This window comes from Mytilus galloprovincialis, chromosome 2 (genome assembly GCF_965363235.1).
Source record: "Mytilus galloprovincialis chromosome 2, xbMytGall1.hap1.1, whole genome shotgun sequence".
In the NCBI taxonomy this organism is placed as follows: domain Eukaryota; kingdom Metazoa; phylum Mollusca; class Bivalvia; order Mytilida; family Mytilidae; genus Mytilus; species Mytilus galloprovincialis.
Window position 1 is genome coordinate 76694508 of NC_134839.1, and position 17718 is coordinate 76712225.

At 30.4% G+C, this 17718-nt stretch overlaps 1 protein-coding gene across 1 annotated transcript; it reads left to right on the plus strand.

Moving 5' to 3' along the window:
* Positions 1–608: 608 nt before the first annotated feature.
* Positions 609–13611, plus strand: LOC143064431 (calaxin-like). The gene is made up of 7 exons (XM_076237250.1): positions 609–755; positions 4763–4900; positions 5450–5554; positions 8375–8460; positions 9225–9293; positions 9941–10045; positions 10826–13611. Exons 1-7 carry the CDS (start codon positions 674–676, stop codon positions 10877–10879), a joined length of 639 nt encoding a protein of 212 aa, XP_076093365.1. The 5' UTR covers positions 609–673; the 3' UTR covers positions 10880–13611.
* The last annotated feature ends 4107 nt before the right edge of the window (positions 13612–17718 follow it).

Genomic DNA, 17718 nt, shown 5'->3' on the forward strand with positions numbered 1-17718 from the left:
GTCACGCTTCAGTGATTCCCTATATAAGCAACCAATTTTTTTCCCCAAAAGGGGGGGGGCGGGCCCCCTGCCCCCCCCCCCCTAAATCCGCCTCTGACTTTCCAAAATTGGCTTGTTTAACTTTGACTGCAAATTGTAAAAAAATAAAGAACATGTAATTAACATTATTTATTTTTTAAATAGATTCCTGGTATCAACTATAGATCATGATCAAGTCGGAGAGTTCCAGTTGTAAAAAAAATCTAGGATTCAAAATATTTGTTTTACTTTTAATACAGATAACTAATATAACTCAAACATACCAAACATTTAAATAACGCAATAAGCAGATCATGTGATTGAAGTTAAGCGAATTTTGACTATTCGCATAAAATATAAAGAAAATATAATTTTAAATTTCCCGCCGTGCGCAGGCGTACTTATCATAGATACCACTTAGTAATTTATCGGATTGATTCTTATTTTAATTCAGTTTTATTTGTGAAAAGGGGTCTTGTTTTTAATTAGAATGTTGCATCGTTCATATTTGATCCTATTTCCAAAATAAAATAATGATATGCCGTATTAATTATCGTTTACACTTTTTATTTCCATAAAAAAAGAACGTTCGTTTCGCAAGAACGGATTGGAAATATTTACTGACTGAATGTAAACAAAGATTGTACCCATCAAAATGCCATCAAAAGGAGTTAAATCCTTTAGAACCCGACAAGATAAACAGAAAATGATAGAAAGACTGAAGAAAAAGACCCATTGTAAACATTTTTTATTGTATATCAATAATGTATTACCTAGCTGCCTGGCTGTCCAGTCATTATTATTATTATTATAGTCCGAAGTGATTGGTTCCATACATCCTTGCCCCCCCCCTTTTTTTAAATAAACCTTTACTCTATCAAATCAAAAGCTTTACTTAAGTTGGCATGTCACAAAACAATATTATTTGCTCTTTGAGCTTTTACAACCGAGAAATACATACATTTGCACAGTACTGAGATTTAAAGCATAAAAAATTTGAATTGAGAAAAAGATATTGTCGTGTCATATGTTTTCGTATAAACCACATTTCGTCAGTTTCAACTGCACACAGGTACATTGTGGCATGTTTTTCAGTTTCTATGTATGGAACAACAACAACAATAGAACATGACAAATATATGACATATTCAAAGTCGCTTTTAAAGACTAAAGACACAAGAACTACATGTAATTAAATTAAACTTACCTGTTCAACCATTTTTATTTACGGCAAAAATAGTTCTTGAGAAAAATTCTGAGGTATAGCTATATTTTCACCCTGTCAGACACCGGATCTTCAAGTTGTATGTGACTGCGTCATGTGTTTTTTGGTAATTTTTCGGTCCAACGATTTACAGAAAAGAGCGACGATTTACAGAAAAGAACCGAAAAGAACTGAAAAGGACAGAAAAGAACATTCATATATTTATTATATAAAAGCAATATATATATATATATATATATATATACACGATTTTTTTATGTTGTTTACAATACCTCGAAATAAAGGAATGCATAATTCAAATTTAGATTGTATATTTATAGGGATATGTAGACTTACAGAAAGACTTTTGCAATATAACTAGGTTTTTAGTAATATTGTTTTTAAGTATAATATGTTTGATAAATTTTCATTTATTTTTCATCAAGGATTTTAATCTTATCATTTGAAAATTTGTTTATAATAGATATAAGAAGATGTGACAACTCTCCATCCAACTAACACTTTATAAAAGTAAACCATTATAGGTCAAAGTACGGACTTCAACATAGAGCCATGACTCACATTAAACAGCAAGCTATAAAGTGCCCTAAAATGACTAGTGTAAAATCATTCACCTTAGGACAGGTGCAAACAAATGCAGCAGCTGGTTTACACAGTTTTTAATAAGCATTTTACATTTTTTAATAGTAATATATAATTCATAGATTTTGCGGTAAAAATCATTGAAATGAAAAGCAATATTCTCGTACTATAAATGTTAATCCTAACATTTAAAAAAATGTTTCGTTTGTTAATAACAGAGATATATAATACATGTATATGGGTATGGTAACATTAAAAGGTCTTTTTTTCGTGTCATTATATATATGTGTGTGTATTAACTGATTAATGGAATGTACATACACATTCCCAAACATTTATAAGGAACTGTTGTAATGTTCCAACTAAATTAGCGGTCGAGATTGAACAAAATAATGATACTTATAAATATAATTCACGTAGAACGATTGTTTGACAGTACATATAAATATATTTAATATTTCTTATATTTTTTTGTCTATTCTATATTTTTTTTTAATATAAGATAGGCATCCGACCTACCTGTAAATTTCCAAATTTGAGTTACACTTTGTAGGTAGTCCTGTCGCAGTATAATATTTCAAAACAAAAAGAAACTTTTGTAAATAAATATCTTTTCATTTATAGACTTATTATAATTTGCAATTTGATAATTTCCTTCGATTACAAAAGAAAAGGTCGATCTCCTTTTCGGTTCTTTTCAGTCCTTTTCGGTTCTTTTTGGTCCTTTTCGGTTCTTTTCTGTAAATCGTCGCTCTTTTCTGTAAGTCGTCGAACCCGTAATTTTTATTACAAACCAGCAAGTTAAAATTAGCATGGTTCTTATATATAATGGTTGTTCAAATTCCATTTTTTCAATATTCAATATTCTATTGACATTTTCATTTTATTCATCCTTGATACAAAATGATGAAAACAGTCTAAAATTTTAACATTTAATCCCAAATTTTGAAAACTGCATTTCACTTTAAAAAAAAATGTTCTTTGTAGAAACCCAGTGGCAATCTGAAATAAATCACAATGTTACAATTTTCAAAACATGAAACACCAACCTAAAACTATTTACCTTTTTTTCAGTACTGAGAAGTATTAAATAACTTTGTACAATATTATGATTCAAGCGATCACCAGAACCACGACTATAGAAAATGTTCATTTCCAGATTTCATAGTCATTTCCTGTCTCTGTACTGATTCAATTTTTGAAGTCATTCGAAAACATATGACACTGTTTTTTTTGACATACAAAATTGCAAAGTAATCGGAAACAATAAAAAATAGCAGTAAGCCTTGACAAAAAATCAAGATACCTAAAAACATTCGACAGAACATGCTTTTAAAATTTGAGCAAACATCTGAATAAAAACTCAACAGTGAAAACCGTAAGCAGTGAAAATTGTAATTACCGGTAGTACAAAAACACATCACACGAGGATACTGATGATGTTTTCCTGTAAAGGATCCTCATGGTTCCTGATCTTCACAGTACCCCTTCGCCAGACTCATATATTGTGTTCTTATCTGTGTTATTTCCTCTGATTAATTCAGCTCAATAATCAGATACATGTTTCAGTTCTTGAGGGGTTAATTGGCATTACTCATTCCATAATTTGTGTGCAAAATATCAGAACAATTTCAAGTTATACATTGTACCTTGTTGTTCTAACTGCAGGCATTTCAGCTAAGTTTTGATATCTGTAAGAATATTTTTTTTTTTTATGTTTATTTAGTTCATGTAGGAAGATCGTAGAGGGTGGTAAAGGGGGGTTGCTTGCACGAAAAAAAACGTGAAATAAGACATAATATCACGTTAAACGTGGAATAATTTCTGTAATGAACGTTGCACGAAAAATAAATACTTTATTTGAACCTTTTGTGACTGAGTCACTGTCTTCTTGTATATATTAACTCTTTTTTTTACTTGATATTCCCGATTTAGTGTACCATTTATGATATAATTGGTTTACGGCTTTTGAAAAAGTATTTCTTGACGATCCCTGCCAAGTGTTTGAATTTTATTTGAAAAATACCGAGCACGCAAAATAAGACTTTGAAAATCACGATGCACGTAAAATTAAATAAGCAGAACACGTTGAACGAGGCACCCGTCTTGCACGACTGAACGTCAAATAAAAAAGTAAAAACACATTGAACGTGAAATAAAAAACGGCGATCACGTTGCACGAAAATAACCCTTTACCACCCTCATCGTAATGGAGGTAACTTCGTGAAAAATAATGGCTGATTTTAACGAATCATGTTAATTTTTTTCCTAAAATAACATAATGATAATTATTTGAGACCTCTGACGAATCATGATAAAGATATTTTGACAAATCAAAGTTTTTTACCATTTAGCATTAACTGTAGCCAAAATTGGCTGCTTGATGTATGCCAGACGTTAATGGCCATTCATACCCTCATGTATATTGGATAAATTTAAGTTCATGTGCATGTAATATTCTGATATTGCCAGGATATTTACTGATCTGTCAGTTCATGTTTAAAGGTACATTTGTATAGTACACATGCAAAAAATTGGTGTCCAACAAATAATAATGAATCCACAGTTTTATGACAAATAATAAAATTATTTAAGACATGGTATTTGCAATTTACAAAGTTTTACAGGTAAAGTGAACAATTGGCACTCACACCACATCTTCCTATATCTAATTGTGATTTAGAATTAAATTTTAATCAGTATGTTTTCTGACTAAAAAGAAAATTGTATTTTTTAACTGATCTTACTACATTTTATTGTGATATTTGATGGTTTATTGAAATCTGAAATATAAGAACATGCATACAAAATGTACATGTGTTCTAACAATCTACATCAGCATGTCAATATTCTATCTTTTATATTACATGTACTGATTTTTTCCCTTTTGGTATTTTCATTTCCCCCTGTTTACTGATAATTTATAATGTTTTTCAGTTAGCAAACTGGAGATAGAAAAGTTACTTGAGATGCAGAGAAAACTGAGTACCAGGGGAAATAAAATTGACAGGTCAAAGTTCAGAGATCTACTCCACAATACATTTGCTATCACAGAAGACTTTATAATGGACAGGGGTATAAAATATTATCTTGTTTTTTTCAGCATTCAAATATTTATAGTTTTATTATTCCTTTTAATTTATATTAGTTAAACTATGATGAATAATTTATTCCACATCATTTTATAAGAACTAGCTGCTTAAGTTTAACTCTCATAGTCCTTATATTATTTGACTTGTGCGGATCATAGTCTGCAAATTGTAAAATAAATATCACAAGGACAGAAGAGCTACAGTTCCACAGTTAAATAAGAACCTGATGATGGGTGATTAAGAATCTCTAACAAAATTTGAACCTCCGATTTTTTAAGTCAATTTTAAAAATTATAAAAAAGAAAGATGTGGTATGATTGCCAATGAGACAACTCTCCACAAGACTTGTGAAGAGACCATAATGGAATATGAAGACAGCTCTCTTAAGTGTATGGTTTTAATACGCCTTTAGATTTGACTTCAGATTGGATATTTTTATACTGTCTTTGGTGAAAGTTTTGAGTTAGAAAGCAAGAATTCCAAATTATTTTTTAAATACACATGATTATAGAACAGACAACTTTATTTTCAGTGTTCAAGGCATTTGATAAAGACAATGACTCCCACTTGAATGAAGAAGAATGGATTTTAGGAATGTCAGTTTTTCTCAGAGGCACAATTGATGAATTATGTAAATGTGAGTGCATGTACTATATAAAATTCTAATTAGGTATAACTTACAGCATTCTATTGTATATATTGGAAATTTGGTACAATTACTCCAAATTCTTAGGTGAGGGGGATAAAAGGATATTTTCATGTAAAGTTTTTTAACTGTTTGCAATTTTTTTTTTTTAATATATTGTTTCCTTAAACAAGGACTCATATATTTGAAATCCCGTTTGAATGGTTTTATACTAGTAATTTTTGGGGCCCTTTATACCTTTGTAGCTTGCTATAAAGACAAGGCTCTGTATTAAACACCATACTGTGATATATTTTGTACATACGTATATATAACATATATATGTTGTGTGAGACAAGCTCAGTGTTGAAGACATAATTTGACCTATAATGGTTTACTTTTAGTAATTGTGGCTTGGATGGAGAGATGTCTCATTGTCACTCACACCACAACTTCTTATATATGTTATATATATGCAGTGGGATTTCCAGTGACACTAGAACAATAGAAAAGTCACTCTTCTTATGAAAGAGATAGAAAAGGTAAAAAAAAGGAGAGACAATTTACGCATAAAAACCGATATGCATAGGGATGAATATCTCTTAAAACACAAAACCATTATATAACTTTTATACAACCACTATAAGTAAAGTATATGTTAAAGCTAAATTTGTTAATATATGATTTTTTAATTGCCAAACATGCTGTTAATTGAACAATCTATTGTTCAACATAGGGGTGTGTAAAAAAACTGCCAGATTTGACTGCATATTTTTTTTTTTTTTTGAAAAAAATATATATCAAACCCTAATAATGTAGCTTTCTGAGTGTCCAATTTTTAACGTCTTCCGAAATGTAGTTTCATCACAAGAATTTTTCAAAGTTTGGTCATTTTGTCTTATATGAATGTTGGTAAATTCGTATAATCGAGCACACCGACAAGTGTATCGTTGGGACAACTCGATATAATGTAATCAATATAATGACAAATAACCTAATGTGAAGTTTATTAAAATCATCATAACATAATTGATCAACACATTATGTTTGAAAAACATGAGTCCTACAATATAAGACTTTAAAGGTTCATATCATTTACATTCAACGTTTTTATTGGATTTTTTTTACTACAATGTAACCTCGAGGTTCACCGTTGATAGTGAAAAAAAGTCCCAGAAAAATGTTGAATGATACTGTAAATGATATAAACCTTCGAATTCTTATAATATCGGAATAGAATATATGTGATCCGAATTAACCATGCACGTGTGTTAAAGAAGACTTTACAGGGGGTAAGATTTTTTTCTTAAACAATATAATGATCCCAAATTTGATGAATTTTGTTTGCAATACTTTAATACAAATACTAAATATAGGAAATTAAATGTTAAAGCTCAATGTATTATTATTATGAAAAATGTTTGATAAAAAAAAAACCGTTTTGCATGTAATAGTTGAAACCTAAGGGGATTCGCACTAACTGCCTAAAAGGGGGCCCGCTCCAGTCTTGTGTCAGTGATTTCGTACGTATATAAGAAAAAAAATATTGTCTAACACTAAAAGGGGTGGCTGGGCAACCTGCACAGCCCAGCTTGTCTTGCAAAGCAGCCAAGATTTACAAAACATTACCAACAAAGACCTTCAGTTGGGCAATCTTACTGGAATCTAATTATCTCTACTGATAAATAAGGCAACACTTATAACACATTTAAGTTTTGGAATGATTTTATTCACAAAGAATGTTTCTCACTGATGTACATTTCTATGCTCTTGTCTTTTCGGAGTTTATATCAAAAATTGCTGCATGAAAGAGACTAGCTCCACATTCCTATGCATGATATGATTGTCATATGTATGTGAAAATCATTTCATAAAACATCCGTTTAATATCCTTTCAATGCCAGACACTGTCTAGTGATTTTTCTGCCACAATTACAAGGAAAACCTGGCTTAACTTGTGCTGGATCAGACACTTGAATCTTACATCGTTATTGATGTTAAGCAATTAGTTTAAAGGGCCATCCTGAACTGTTGGATTTTATAACAGTCTTCCTTCCATACAGAACATCGCTGCAAAATAATTTGAACAATCTATTAGGTGATTATAATATTATTTGGCAGTCCAAAGAGAACCTGAAAATATTAGACCAACGTTTGAACAGAGATGCAAAAAAAAAAAAACCCCAAAAAAACCTGAATTAAATTTTTTACTATTTGAAAAAGCCTTTTTTTACTTTAATTTACGTCCCTTTTTTTCACATAGCAACACAAATTAAAAACTGACAATCTTTGCTGCATATAAATTTTTCCCCCAATAAATATATACATTATGCAACATAATCAACTTTACAAATTGAAAGAAAATCAAGGTGTTCCGACCATTGGATAGTATTTAAAAAAAATAATGAAAGGATGGCATGATTACAAGTTTGAACCCTGGCGACACTGAAAATCGAAAAAAATCACGCATTTACCTATCACATGATGTTACGATGAGGTGATAAACTTAACAAGAAATATTTTACCTGATTCGTTATCATATTCACGTTATGTTGACACGTCTTAGTTCGTTTGTGCTAGCTCATTTTAAACAAGCCAAACAATTACAGCATCATCCGTTTTTCTTTACCGATTACCTCTAGTCAGAAGAGTGCACTGTTTACAGGGGAGGTAATATTTTGTCACCAGTTCACCCACTGTATGTATGTACAAAAGATATCAAATAAGTCGTGTATAACACAGCATGGATGGAAAACACTTTATTAAAAACAAGATGTGTGTCATTGTTCATTATCAAACATTGATGTTTGTACCAACCTCAATCTATTTTAGACTGTTTTGATGTGTATGATATGAACAGTGATGGTTTTATTTCAAGAGAAGAAATGTTTCACCTGCTAAAACAAAGTCTTATTGTGGTTAGTAGTGATGATATAAGAATAATGAGATTTGATATGATTGTGAATGAGATCATAACTACCCATCATTTACCAATTAAAGGACAACAACAGCTCAGCTTCAACAATAAAAGAAAATCCCTTCAGCTATAAAGGGGCACATGGACTTGGTTACAAAATGTGTATCATTTCAAAAGAGAAAATTTATGGATTGATTTAAGGTTATATCATTACATAAAAAAAATATGGCAAACAACAAGTGGATTAACTACAGACTCCTGGTTTGAGTGAGGCACACAAAAAAAAAAGATGGCAAGAACTATCAAAATAAAGTGTTAATTTAAGAGTACTCTCACTTTCTGGATACTGAACCACAAGTGTTGATAAGGGGACAGCAGTATAAGTATTAGTTTATGTAGTAAGCAATGGTAAAATCAAATCAATGTTAGCAGCAGTAAAAATATAAGATATTGGTAAGTGTATTCAAAGAATCAACAAGTTTAAACATGTTAACCAACATCACAGATGAAAGACCATGTTTGTATCCATTTGATTAAATTACAAAACTGTTCGATAAGATTATGTTAAAGTGTGAGTGAATAAAATTATAGACAACAAGAAGATACATTATCTGAAAGAACTCATTTGGGACAAAACTTAAATTTTATGGAATTATTTGTAATTGTTAAGTTTTTAATGTGAAAACTTTAAATATATTTACAGCCAGGAAATGATAATTTTTGGGGTATTTTATTTAATGTAAAAACTATTGTATATATTTACAGCCAGGAAATGAGCAGGATGATCCTGATGATGGAGTTAAAGATTTAGTTGAAGTTGCCCTAAAAAAGCTGGTTTGTAATTTTACTTTATAAAGTGAAATAACGTTTGGTAAAATAAAATTATAGAATTTGACAAGAACTTGGTGCAAAAAAAAATAACTCCTTCAAAAAATCAATGACAAATTTGCATTTCCTATAGTATCAAAATTTATTTTATAAAAAAAAAACAATTTATGGAGGGTATATATTATTGCACAATTAGCATGGAGGGTAATTAAGCAAACATAACTTTTACATGAAAATGTCCACATTCTCAGTAAAAAGTTAAGTTTAAAGAAAAATATATTTGGATGGGTTTTATACGAAAATGTTGTTATTAAATCGTGCTGACAAATATTTCGGCTCAACAAATGGCCTTCTTCAAGTGTCACAAGTTTTAACATACTGAAGTATTGTTAAAACTTGTGACACTTGAAGAAGGCCATTTGTTGAGCCGAAATATTTGTCAGCACGATTTAATAACAACATTTTCGTATTATAACATCTTATATCAGTACCGTTGTGCAAATCTTTAGACTGATATATATATATACATTGTAACACTAAAAATTATTTACAGATTGGTCAAAATCACTGTTCATATTTCAGTAAAATATGAATTAGTATGGTTTATAATTTTAAAATTATACAAAATGAAAAAAAATATTTTTTTTTTTAAGGACCAAGATCATGACACCAGAGTTTCATTTGAAGACTTTAAAACCTCCATCCATGACGATAATTTACTGTTAGAATGTTTTGGAAGATGTCTACCTAACCTTCCGGTATGTAATTAAGCATTAAACAAGAAATTGCACTTTATCGATCTAGAGAAAGAGTGAGAGAGAGCAACTTTTTCCATTAATAAAGACATTTTCATATTGGTAAAACATAAATAAGATGGGATAAAGATTTTATGTAAAATAATGAAATAATGATATCCTTTTAAGGCCAATTTGGTTCAAATGGTCAAAATAAGATAAGAAACATCGCTGGGGAATTATTCAATTGCAAGAGAAGGATTCAACCTTATTGAATCTGTATTCATGTGACCTTAATTTAGCCCTTTAGCATGTTAGCTGGAGATGGGTTACACATGTAGTCTGCTATTGAAGGAAACGAATGTTAACAATGGAAGTGAAACAAGGATGAACCATTTGGTTGACTTATTGGATCCACCAAATAATCATTTTTAAACAGGTAAAAATGATGGTAAACATACTTTTTAAGCTACATATTGTAGCAAATCAAACAGACCTAAAAAATCCAATTGCATGTGGTCGCTATCTATTTATATTTATATATGTGAATTTATCGGGTTATATGACGGTTTTCAGGGGTCATCTAAATGGTTGATTAGATGACATCTAGACAATAATACACACAAAGCATATTAATACTTATTATCGCGTCTATGCACTGTTAATTGTTTATTTTAGACCTTTCATAATTTGGAGAAACGTTTTAGCATGTTATTAATAAAATGTGAGAATATGATTCAAATGAGTAAACATGAATTAGACAGCTAATGACCCTTTAAACACATTGTAATTTTTGTTTTCCAGAGAAAAGAATCGTTTCTTGAACAGATTGCGGATGAAGCTCATCTGAAGAAGTAAAGAGAGCCGATTAATATTTCCAGATACCAGATTCATGTTTTTGTCAACACATAATTATTCTGATGGCAAAGAGTGAATTAAGCATGAACTTGTCTTCCAAATTTGTTTTTTCATATGTCACTAGTTTTCACTTGAAGAGAAGATTGTTATCATAGCCTTTTAACATATTCATTTGACTTAAAAAAGAATATTTCTAACTTTAAAAGATTTTTATGATTCAGTACTTTAAATTTTTTTGTTTAAAAAAAAGGAAAATGAGAGTTGTCAGTATGGGGAAAATTTCCAATTGTATAATCTGAATTTAAGGAATACTTTTTAGCAAGAACTAAAGGTAATTAGTTTCTCTTAAAACAATTTTATTATTGTATGTTATTGTTAATGCTTGCATTAGAGCATTATTTCTTACACAGTACAATTGTTTGGGTTTAATTACTTGTATTTCATACCATTGATTATGAATATAAAAGTTGTGACTTTGGATGTAAAATATCTGCATTTAATGATACATGTCTAGTCAATAAATAAAACAGGGTCAGCTTCAGATATGATCTGAAGTACTGTTGATAATTCAAGTTAGTGTAAAACATACATATATAGGTCACAAGAAACGAGTTAGTGTAAAACATACATAGGTAAGAAACGAGTTAGTGTAAAACATACATAGGTAGGAAACGAGTTAGTGTAAAACATACATAGATAGAAAACGAGTTAGTGTAAAAACTTAAATAGAAAACTCAGATGATGAAAATGGCAATTTAACTTTGAACATATTTCATTCTATTCTATTACAAAAAAACCCATTCTTACATTCATAAATTTATTAGGCTTAGCTTGAAAATCAGATAGATATGATTTTAATGCTAGTTAATTTAAAGTGGAACAGCAATTTTTATATTTACAAAATTCTAATTATTACTGTAAATTCAGAAATTATTGCATGCACTTATCATTGCATGCACTTATTATTGCGATTTTGTCATTTATGACTTAACTGCGATTTAAATTTTTGCGATATTGAGAAATATCCTATTTTATTCATATAAAATATTTCAAAATGCGAGTTTAAATTATTGCGATTATAACCCTGTTGCATTTTTCACATTAATAAAAACACGCAATAATTTCTGAATTTACAGTAATTGGAATACAATAATCAATATGTGACTATTGAAAAGGCAAATAATTGCCTATTGGTTTCGTTAAAAAAATCAAAATGCTGCAATGAAATACAAAGCTTTAAAATATATTGTTAAATATTTTGTTTTTGAATGAGATCAATATAGTAGTGTTATATGTTATTTGAAGTGTTTTTATATATCTGCTATATATTTTTAACTATTTTACATTGTTATTTATAGACTAATTGAATGGTGTTGATTTTCTAACATTTTACATATTTATCATTTACATGTATTTATGAAGATTTTATACTTCTGTGCATTGTTATTATATTTTCATGACCATGGCATAATACCAAAGTCCCTTCTTTATTTTACTTAGAATTATTTATCAGTATTTTTTTTAATAAGATATTGTAAAAGTTATTTCACCTCTGTATGTTATAGAGAATTCTTAGGAAGTAAAGCAACACTACTTCAAAGACATGTATCCTTTATAGATCAGTATAATGAATTTGTTATAAAAAAAACTTTTGAATTGTCTTCCTTTGCCTACAAAAATATCAATAAATCACGGTAGCTTTTTAAATAATTCATATTTATAAAATATACCTATATTTTTCAATACAGCTGGTTTCTAATGTAGCTGCAAAGAACAAAATACTTTGTTAATGATTGATTTTGTTATGTTATAGTTAACATGTTTTTCTGATTATGTTGTTGAATTATAATAAGTTTTATCATGTTTATATGAGTGTTTTTCATTTCAAACCATTGTTTTTATGATAGTTTTCAAAGCATAATCAAATACATTATTGCTTACTACACTTATAAAAGTGCTATCCTTTACCTTCATATATGTAATGCCAAAGACTTAAAAAAATAAAGATAAACTTTAAATCATTTAACTTCATAATCTGTTTTTTTTTTATTTTAGATAATTTTTTTTTATTAGAATAAAATTTATGGTTAAAAGTGCTCAAACAAGGTTCTTTAAATGGAAGAGGGCAAATCTTCTCTTATTGATATGCAGCAAAAGTCATAAAATCTACTTTTTAGTACATTGCATTTTTTATTCCTAGAGTAGCTCATCTGTGATAAGGAAACAATGTCAGTGAAAGAAGTATTTGTGATATTTGATGACAAAACTAGTCAAAATAAGATGCATTTATTTTTTATTTTCAGGATAAACTAGTCTATTTATAGCCTACATTATTTATTTTTATCCCAAGACCTGATGATGATGACATTTAAAATTTGTTCCAACAAGAATGTTTATCCTATAGAAATTGCCAAAAGGCATACATATTTTTTGTATTTTTACTTAATTTTTTTTTTAAACAAATTTCTTGTAGTGAAAGTTTTATTGTTTATTATCAATGATAAAAAATATCATTAGATAAAGTTTAAGGTGTTATCATAATTATAATGGATGTATTTGTAATCTTGTGACCTAATTGTTGATTTCTTGCCATTTTTGTTCAGTTAATGCCATAATATAATTATTAATTTATATATTGTTTGATGAATATTAACATTCTGTTTTTACATAATTTTTATATTAATTAAGGATTGCTGTTTTTAATCTTTAATAAAATTTGTGATAGTAGATAACTTCAGTTATTTATTGTTTAACAAACAATGAGTTTTTTCAATGGAGAGAGGATATTTGAAAACAATGTTTGTTATAAGGTGCCGTTAGGCCAACTAAAATTAATTAGTAGATTTTCATCCAAATTTTTGAAAAAAATGGGGTGGGTGGGAGGATTTTATTTTTTAAATTTTATTTCATATGAAACCCTCGTCACAAGTTCTTCATACCGCGGGGTATAAACTAGTGGAAAACAAGCTTGTATAATGTATATACATGCTGTATGAGGAATCCTACACTATTTTTTAAACTCTTAAATAAAAATCCCTGATTGGCAACCATTGTTATACATGTAATTGCCGCTTCAGAAACCTATTTATAGTATACATCAAAAAGAAGAGAAATTCTCTCTTAAGTTGGACTATACCTACACCAAATTTATTTTGCTTTCTAAGCAATGGTTTGTAGTCCCCATAAAATCAATAAAATGTATTGGTACAATTGTATGCAACACAAGTATTATGAGTACAGAATAAAATGTAAACTCAGTATTGTAAAACATGAACTTAACCAAAAAGTAGTTGTTGTTTAATGACTAAATTGAGGGTATTGGGACAGTTGACAGTTACAGAGGGTGTTTGCTGTTTGTCAACAAAAACAACAACCATGGGTATTATAATTAAAATGCGTGTTTGTTGACTTTTTTTTCTCAATATATGGTCATAAATCAAACAAGTTCGTGCTTGTGTGACTGTCAATGTCTTTAATCCAGTCATGTTTTTTGGTACCAATTTGTTCTACGATTCTTGCGCTTTGGATATCATTCACAGTCCAAATTTCCTGACACAAAGTCATTGTATAAATACAGAAGAAACACGGTTTTCGAATCACTTGTGACTACCGCAATTTGCGTTCAAGGACAAGGCGTTTTACTCGTAACTCGAATATTTCATGCCCTTCTCGTTATCAATCTCTATTCTCGGTAGATGATGTTGTCATCATAGAGCAGCGGAATATGTTGACTTAATCATTTTCGTTAGATTACTCGAAGCATGGAAGTAATATTTCTCCATGCTCGAAGAAATACAAAAACGAAATTTGAAACAAGAAGTTTTGAATGAAAAGAAGTTATCGATGGTTCCCGGTAACGGACATGAAGAAAATCCGGAAATCAAATAAAAAAAATCGGGGCGGGACGATTTCAGAGGGGCGGGCGGGGATGAAAATCTAGCAATTAATTTTAATTGGCCTTATGGCTCAAGCTTACTAACTTTGGACACACTTTTCTGATACTGCTTATTCTTAACATTTTATCCATTGAAGTTTCTTTTTGATATTTTTGTCAAAGAAGATATGGGTTATTTATTAGTTGAAATAGGTTTTTACTAGTTTTGAATGATTATGTGTAATAGTTTTAATAGTTAGTGTCCATCTGATGAGACAAGCACTTTCCAACTGATGTTTAAAGTTTGTTCCAACCCTGTACATTTTGGTCAAAAATGGACAAAATATTCAAGCTTGATACAGGTCTGAATTTGAATTGGAATTAAATATTTGACACATTAAGTTTCTGACACAATAACTTGAAATTGGTTATATGACTTGAATTAATTTTCACAGTCGGTTTTTACACTAAAAGGTCATGTGAGCTTTTGTCATCACTTGGTGTCCGTCATTGTCCTGTGAAAGGATAAACTATGTTTCTTTTTCTAGGCCGAAAAGCTGTTACTCTGGACACAACTCAAGAGGGTGACCTCTTACAACTGAGTAATAAATATAGTTTTACTGTATGAGAGCTACTCCTAATGACAACAATAGATAGTACATTTTAGAATGTGTCAGTACTTCGGTTTTGCTAAAAGCAACTGCAATATTACTCATTATCAAAAAAATGAATTCGGTATATAGTTTTTGTCGAGCCTGCAACTTTTGTACCAGAAAGCTGGACATAGGTATAGTGATCTGGCTGAGGAGTCGGCAGAGTTGGCTAACTTCTTAAAAGCTTTATATTTTAGAAGGTGGAAGACCTGGATTCTTCATACTTTGTATATAGATGCTTTATGTTATGAAGTATCGTCTGTCCATTGTCATTGACTTCATTTTCATTGTTTAATGACTACTTGTAAAAGTTTTTTTTGTTGTGTTAATTTAATTCTTATTATGAGTAATATGATAAATTTATTTGGTATGTGCGTACCTTGCAAGGTCCTCATGCCTGTCATACAGTTTTCACTTGACCTTGACCTCATATCATGCATCAGTGAACAAAGTTGAGTTTTGGTGGTCAAGTCCATATCTCAGATACTATAAGCAATAGATCTACTATATTTGGTGTATGGGAAGATTGCAAGGTGTACAGGTACAACTGTCAGGTGTTATCTGACCTAGACCTCATTTTCATGGTTCAGTGGTTATAGTTAAGTTTTTGTGTTTTGGTCTGTTTTTCTTAAAACTATAAGCAATAGGTTAACTACATGTATATTTGTTGTATGGACATATTGTTATATGTGTATGTTTTTGTCTGGCAGGTATCATCTGACCTTGACCTCATTTACAAGGTTCATTGGTCAATTTCTAGTTTTTATGGTTAAGTTTGTTTCTTAGACAAATCTATAAGCAATAGGTCAACTATATTTGGTGTATTGAATGATTGTAAGGTAAACATGTATTTCTCATCTGTTTAATCTGATCTTGATCTCATTTCCTTGAATCATGTTAAGTTTATGTGATATTTGTAGTAAACTTTTAATTATATTTATGACTATCAGCATAAAATCAATGGTTAGTTAAGAAGGTTGACCATTTCAGCGTGTGCACTCTTGTTATTGATTTGAATTATATGTTTGTTTTATGATCCCTTTTTACTGGTATTTTAGAAGTAAGTGCAGTGGTGATTTCTGTACGAGCTAGCCTTGTATGTACATTTAGTAATGTGGTGTCCCCAATGGGTATTTTATCGAATCTGGCTTTATTTCTATATTTCGGACAAAATTTTGGGCCTTTAAAAATGTTCACCCAAGAAATTCATTAGCCCCCGCTGTAGTACTTTCCAATAGCTATTTAAGAGAGTGGAGTCTATAAACCCTAGCCATACAAAACTGAAGCAATACATGGACTGGACAGTGCCAAATGCGTATTTTATCAAATTTAACTTTTGAAATGTTCAGCCTTCAAGAAAGCTTACCCCAGACATTATATACCCCAACGTTGTAGTACTATACAATAGCTATTCATTAGGTCAGCGTCTGTAATCCCTAGCCATATAGAACAACCGAGACCATGGGTCAGAAAGTTGGTATCCCCAATGCGTATTTTCTCGAATTTGGCTTTATTTCTGTGTTTCGGAAGAAAATTTCAGCTTTTAAAAATGCCGACCCAAGAAATACTTTACTCTCCTGCTGTTGTAAATTGTAATGTCCAAAAGCTATATATTAGAGCAGAGTCTATAATCCCTTGCCATACAGAACTGTCGCAGGCAATGGGTTGGAAATGGGTGTCCCAATTGCGCATTTTATCAAATTTGACTTCCTTTCCGTGTTGCGGACGAAATGTTCGGCTTTTTAGAATGCTTACCCCAGAAATTCTTCACTTAACTTGTAGTACTATTGAACAGCTATTCATTAGGGCAGCATCTATAATTCTTAGCCATAAATTACTACCGAGACAATGGGTCGGAAAGTGGGTATCAACAGTGCGTATTTGATCGCATCTGGATTTCTTTATGTTTTGGACGAACATTTAGGCATTTAGGAATGCTTACCCCAGAAATTCTTTCCCCTCCCGCTGCAGTACTATTCAATAGCTATATATGAGAATAGGGTCTATAATAAAGCCTCGCCATACAAACTGCCAAGGCAGTGAGTTTGAAAGGGCGTGACGACAAGCGTTTTTCCCCATGATATATGACTTTTTTTCTGTTTTACGGACGAAATTTTAGGCCACAAAGAATGCTAACGCCAGATATTATTTACCCTCACGTTGTCGTTTTATCCAACAGCTATTCATTAAGTCAGCGTCAATAGTCCTTACTCATAAATAACTACCGAGACAATGGGTCGGAAAGTTGGTGTCCCAAATGCGTATTTTCTCGAATTTGGCTTTATTTCTATGTTTCGGAAGAAATTTTCGGC

Excerpts from the sequence above, each read along its gene's own strand:
- LOC143064431 (XM_076237250.1), top strand. The coding sequence starts at position 674 with ATGCCATCAAAAGGAGTTAAATCCTTTAGAACCCGACAAGATAAACAG. Across the intron at positions 4,901-5,449 it reads AGACTTTATAATGGACAGGG|TGTTCAAGGCATTTGATAAA; the intron begins GTATAAAATATT and ends CTTTATTTTCAG. Across the intron at positions 9,294-9,940 it reads AAGTTGCCCTAAAAAAGCTG|GACCAAGATCATGACACCAG; the intron begins GTTTGTAATTTT and ends TTTTTTTTTAAG.